General features: G+C 35.4%; 1 protein-coding gene across 3 annotated transcripts; it reads left to right on the top strand.

Moving 5' to 3' along the window:
• The first annotated feature begins 678 nt into the window (after window positions 1–678).
• On the top strand, window positions 679–5,200 carry arv1 (ARV1 fatty acid homeostasis modulator). Of its 3 annotated transcripts, XR_003598548.1 has the most exons (7): window positions 679–844; window positions 1,081–1,200; window positions 1,861–2,014; window positions 2,294–2,518; window positions 3,167–3,378; window positions 4,380–4,510; window positions 4,637–5,197. XR_003598548.1 is itself a non-coding variant. In XM_028041246.1 (5 exons), the coding sequence occupies exons 1-5, from the start codon at window positions 746–748 to the stop codon at window positions 3,289–3,291; spliced, it is 723 nt and encodes a 240-aa protein (XP_027897047.1). In that variant the 5' UTR covers window positions 679–745; the 3' UTR covers window positions 3,292–3,484. The 3 variants fall into 3 exon arrangements, 1 of the variants encoding a protein (XP_027897047.1); XR_003598547.1 differs by having other exon boundaries at window positions 4,380–5,200; XM_028041246.1 differs by lacking the exons at window positions 4,380–4,510; window positions 4,637–5,197 and having other exon boundaries at window positions 3,167–3,484.
• Window positions 5,201–6,072: the final 872 nt, after the last annotated feature.

Genomic DNA, 6,072 nt, shown 5'->3' with positions numbered 1-6,072 from the left:
ACCTAGGTTTCAGGACAGAATAAATAATAATTAAAACCATTACTAGTAATTATTAATTATTCATAATAACTAATAATAATAATAACACTTGGCCACTATATCGGAACATCTCATAGTAGAAAATTGCACAATGCTCCAAAATAATAATTTTTGCTTTCTTTGTTTTTCAAAATTTTGTCTCTAATCTCAGAAAGTCTACCTAACCCAAATATTCTGACGTTTATTATTCATATCAGAAATATGATATCTAAAGTATGTTTTTTTTTCAGAATTATGATTTTAATCCAACTTTCATCTTAAATTTTTAACTTTGACCCCAACATTGTCCTTTTTTCATAAATCAGAGTGTTTTTTTTATTAGAATTTTTTATTTGCTTTAACAGACTTTAACATCAGAATTCTGTACCAGCAAAGTAATGTTTATCAAGCTTTATTGAGTGTGTGCAAAGCAGACACCATTTCTTTGAGGCATCTTCTGTGTCTGGTGATCTTCATTCACAGTTTTAATAGGCTGTTGGGCGATTATGTGAAAGCTCCTTGCAAATAAACCATCAACATGCCCATCTGTGGTCTGCTTGCGTATCAAATGACATTTTAACTGAACGACGCTTCAATTTCCCTTAAAGTATACAGTTTCGAATTTGGAGCTTTTATTTTGGAGTCAAATGTGTACAGTTCCGTTTCTCTTCCGGTTACCTTATTTCGAACGCTAGTTTGCTCTTCCTAGCTGTGGACAAATGTAAGAATGGGGAAAGGAGCGTTTTACAGATGTGTTGAGTGCAACGAAAAGGCAGCGGAGCTTCACAGGGATTACAGCAACGGGATTCTGAAGATAACAATATGCGTGCGTCTATTTTTATTATTGTTTTTTATTTTTATTTTAGCCGTCAGATGGAATTTTGCTATGTGAGATCAACATAGCAAAAGTCTCAAGAACGTAAAACACTTCAACTTACTACTTTGCAAAACTATATTAACATCGGTAAATAATAAATTACTGATCCAGCTAAATAGTCCTGACTGTTTATAAAGAAAAGCTAAGTCGTCTTTAATCGTCTGCTCTGTTTTTCTTTCCTCCAGGATTCCTGTCAGAAGCCAGTGGATAAATATATTGAATATGATCCAGTAATTATCTTCATTGATGCTATTTTGTGCAAAGCACAAGCTTTCAGACACATTTTATTCAACACCAGCTTAAATGTAAGTAATCTTTGTTTATTAAAATTCATAAACATTAAAGGTCAAAACTTTGTAACTGGATATTTGTATCACACTGCATTGTAAACGTATTCAAACCTATGAAAGGTTTTTACTTTCTATTACAGGTGTAGCATTTATTGTATTTGACTGGGATTTTAAGTGGTAGGAAAAAACAATAAGTAGTTAATTATTGCAAAGAGGAAGTAAAATAATTCATTCTTACAATTTATTTACTTTTACAAAGTGTGACTTGCATTTGTGTTCAGCCACACTGAGATAGCTGCAAATGAAGCAGTGCTTCCATTAAATAAGAAATGAAATTAAAATCACACACACGCTTGTTCAAGAGAAAAGTCAAAACAAAAACAAACCACCATCCTCCGATCACTTCTTTTGGTCTTCATTGGCGTTTTTGCCAGTAGTAACATTCAGCTATTACTCAGGTGACTAATAGCTGTGGGGATCGATTAATGAGTTCGATTTGGCTGAACAACCACCTCATCCTAGCGCAAAACCTTTTTTATTTAAAGTTTATTAGGAATTTGTGGTATTTTGTGATTAATTGAAACACAGCTAGTGATACTTTTTCTTGTGAATTGGGAGTAGAAATGTCTTTTCTCTCCTTTTGTACCCACTGCTTCCCACTCGGCTGCTCCACAGATCCACTGGAAGCTGTGTGTGTTCTGCCTGCTGTGTGAAGCCTACCTCCGGTGGTCCGCGCTCCACGGCTCCGAGCAGAGCAGCGACCCGGCCGACATCATCCGTTACACCAAGGAATGGGAGTTTTATGGCAAGTTTGGATTAGCTGCCCTGGGTGAGATGATTATACATAAGAGGATTTTTGTTTGTTGCTCAAAATATTCAATAAATACTGATATTTGTGTGTTGATGGTAAACCTTCAGTGGCTGCGTTTCAATTACAAATGTTCGCAAATCTTTATCGATACTCTAGTGTCGAAAAAACGCAACTTTCCATTAAATTTAAGAAATGAAATTTATGTTTGTAACTTCAATTTGTGCAATTGTCATGGTTAATCATGTAAATTGTTTAATTCCCAACATGCTCCTCCTGTTCCTGGTAACGGGTCCGCAGAGCTGGCGGCGTTCTGCAGCGGCGTGCTGTCGTTCCTCTGGCTGTGGGAGTCCCGTCTGCAGGGACGGAGCGCCGAGCTCCACCTGCTGCTCAGAGCGCTGCTGCTGTCCTGCTACGGTAAAGTCCTCCTCATCCCGACCGTCATCTGGGAGCACGACTACTCCCCGCTCTGCCTGAGCCTCATCAAGCTGTTCGTGCTCACCTCCAACTCACAGGCCATCAGAGGTGAGAAGCGGGGATCGATTAACGACTTAATCTAAAGTTAATTCAGCTCATCAATCGACTAACAGTTTATTTATTATTCTTAAAAACCTGAGTTTTCTCCTCTGCTTTGCTTGTATTGCCTCTTTTTATCTATATTAGGGATGCAAGTTATCAATTAGATAATCTAAAGTTGATTGATCTTGTCTATTGACTAACGATTAATTGATAAGCGGCCATTTGTAGCAATAGATTTGACCATCTTTTCATAACACAAAGGGCTACATTTTTCAAAAACAGCAGGTGTGTGTCTGGAGAATCTTTGGTTAAAATTTGGTTGTGTTTCATTCAGTGGGTAGAAAAGTCAGATATTTTACTCAGGCAAGAGTAGAAATACTTCATAATAAAATTACTCAAGTAAAAGTAAAAATATAACAGAGTAAAATACTCCTAAAAGTAATTTTTTTCAAAAATGCTTCTCAAGTAAACATAATTAAGTAAATGTAACTAGTTACTACCCAACTCTGATTAGCACTCATTTTAATCTAATAAACTATTAGGTGACAATTAATCATAAGCCAATTAATTGATTGGCTCCCTAGTGAGAGGATGCTGTCATTTTCATTTTTCACTTCTTCTTTTGCTTGTTTTTTCTGATGTTGTTGTTCGCAGTGGTCCTGAACTGCAGCAGGCGTCTGTCCCTGCTGGCCGTTTGCTTCGGCCTGCTGTCAGAAACTCTGACCGCTCAGAGCTGCAGGAAACTCCAATGGAGCATCCAGGACATCTGGACATCTTAATTATTGTCTTTACCATCTTCAGACTGGAATATCTGTTAACTCAGAGATGGATTACCCGCTTTAGAAAGCTACTGTTTTCTTTTCGGGGTAAATTATTGGTTTGTATAACAGCTTTTTATTTGGCTTCATTTTTTTTGTAACTATGTAAATTTATCAAAATAAAGCTGATCTGAATCTATTGATACCAAACTTATGATCATGAGGTTGGGTTAAATTTGTATAATGTTCTAACACTGCAAAACCAAAAAATCTTACCAAGTATTTTTATAGTGCAAATATATCTTAGTTACACTTGAAATGAGGCAAAACTGACTTACAAACAACATTTCAGTAAGATATAGCAGCTTGTTTTAACTCGGTAATACCTTAATGTTGATGAAAAAGTTCTAATTCCACTAATCCTGTTACCTAGCAACACCAGCCAAACCCAGCCTGTCACCTAGCAACCCAGTTCTGGTTCCGTTGGCAGATTATGTCACTTAGGAAAACTGTCTTGTTATAAGTGAAATAATCTGCCAGTGGAACAAATACTTTTTCACCAATTTTAAGAAATGATTAACGTAAAACAAGCTCCTATACTGTATCTTGGTGAAAAGTTAATTTTAATAATAAGTAATAAAAATAACTTTTATAAACTTTACATTGCATATGGCTATATTTGGAAATATTCAACTACAACTGTATATATATATATATATATATATATATATGCGTGTATGTATATCTATATATAGAGAGAGAGATTTGTAAATATACAGTTACAATTGGAGATAAAGGGTTTATAAATAACATGGATTATTATTTGTATTGTATAAAGTATATTCTATTCTATTTAAGTTAGTTTAGTCTCATTTCAGGTGTATTAAAATATTTTCTCTAGAAACTAGACCAACATTTTTTGGTAAGATTTTGTGCTTTTGCAGTTTATGCTTTGTGCTTTCTTTTAACAGTCCAGAACATTAGTTATTTATTAATAAAAAAATTTTTTAAAGCTTATTAAAAGATGTTTTTAAGGGTGAACAACAAGCTAAGATTTTGGTAATTTTATTTCGCAGTAAGTAAAAACACACAGCCATCTTGTTCTCCAGGTTACTGTTTGACGCGCTCCAGTTCCTGAGCCACTCTCCAGGAATGACGCTAACAAACCCCGAGGTTGTAATTTCACTAGTCTGTCTGGACTGGAGTCATGCAGCTCGCTGCACATTCCTCTGGATTAGCGGTGAGATGCCTTCCTGTCTGACTCGCGTAATGCGTGTAAACACCCAGACAACCGGGTTAATCACCGAGTTCATCACCTGCTGCTGCTGCTTCAAGGTCTTGTTGAAAGTTTTTCTCTGTATTTCAGTCCCCATGCTAACTGTTTAGGGCGAACCCCGCATCACGCTGGAGATAGGCATCGGCTTCCAGGGCCGACCCAAGACTTTTTGGGTCCCTAAGCATATTTCTACGGCAACATGACCAGATGCTGCATCATTCCAAAGCTACTCTAGACGTGGAGGCATAATAACACCAATAGCCTTGTTTACTGGTGTTATTGTGCTAGTGGTATTTAAATGTCCCATAATAATTTAACTATTTGAAAGTAACATCAACTAATAAGCACTAAATTTACAGTAAACAAGTTGAAAAGTTTCATATCTTATATTTTCCCAACAGCAGGAAGGACTTAGTCTATTATTTGTGTACCAGCTATAAAAACAGCAGAGATTGTTTTTCATGTGTTGTAGCATTTAGCTTGTAAAATTATTATTTTAAATATAATTTTTTTTTACCACACCAGTTGGTGCTTTTGGGGAGCGCTAAGTATCCGCTTAATTCTCATCACTTGGACCGAATCTGTTAGCGACACTGTAAGGATAAACGCCTTGATGGATGAGTCCATCTAAATTGTAAGATTTATTTTTTCTAGAAAGTTAAAAAATGGATGTCAGAAAAAAAAATTAAACAATTTTCATCTTTTGAAACTCAATAAATTTTCATGTTTTTTCATAGAAAAATTTGTTTTCTAGCCAATTTTTGACTTTTCAAGCTATGAAATTTTCTTATTTATTTTAAGAAAATTTGGAGATTTAATCTAAAGATTTCAAAAAACTTTCTAGCAACATTACAACTTTTCATACTCAGAAATGTTCAAGTTCTTTCTAGAAATTAATGTAAAAAAATTTGATTTTTTTTTTTTTTTTTGACTTTTCAAACCCAGAAATGTCTGAGATTTTTCTAGGAAATTTCTGAAATTAATCTCAAATTTTAAGATTTTTTATTTTTTTTTTTAGCAAATTTTCCACTTTTGAAACTCAGAAATTTCAATGACTTTTTTAGGGGAAATGTACTCGTTTTTCAAATACTCCTGTCATATAAAGCAGAATCAGCAGCTAACTCGCTGCAAAATTTACTTTCAAGTGTGTATTCTGAAGACGAAGAAGCTTTCTGCTGTTCCAACCAGCTCTGATTTGTTAATCCACTGGAGAGAGTGAGGAGCACCTTGGATTTACTCTCTCACTCAAGATTATGGTAATCTGCTAGCAGATGGTCAAACAGACTGCAGATAGAGAGATCACAGCTTCCAAATAAACGGATGCAAAGGAATGCTTTTATTTTTTAGGATTGAAATGAGTCCTGCATGGCCCAGTTATTCATCACTTCAGAGGATTTAAGCAGCATGAAAATGTAAACAGTTTTTTTCCTTTGAGCCTCCCAGCAGCAGAAGCTGCTCCATCAAAGCCTCCTGCTGCATTCATGATCAATTGCACTGAAAATGCAGGAGCACACCAGCTTCTCCAG

This window comes from Xiphophorus couchianus, chromosome 15 (genome assembly GCF_001444195.1).
Source record: "Xiphophorus couchianus chromosome 15, X_couchianus-1.0, whole genome shotgun sequence".
Taxonomy (NCBI): Eukaryota; Metazoa; Chordata; class Actinopteri; order Cyprinodontiformes; family Poeciliidae; genus Xiphophorus; species Xiphophorus couchianus.
This window is presented reverse-complemented; position numbering and strand designations above follow the sequence as displayed.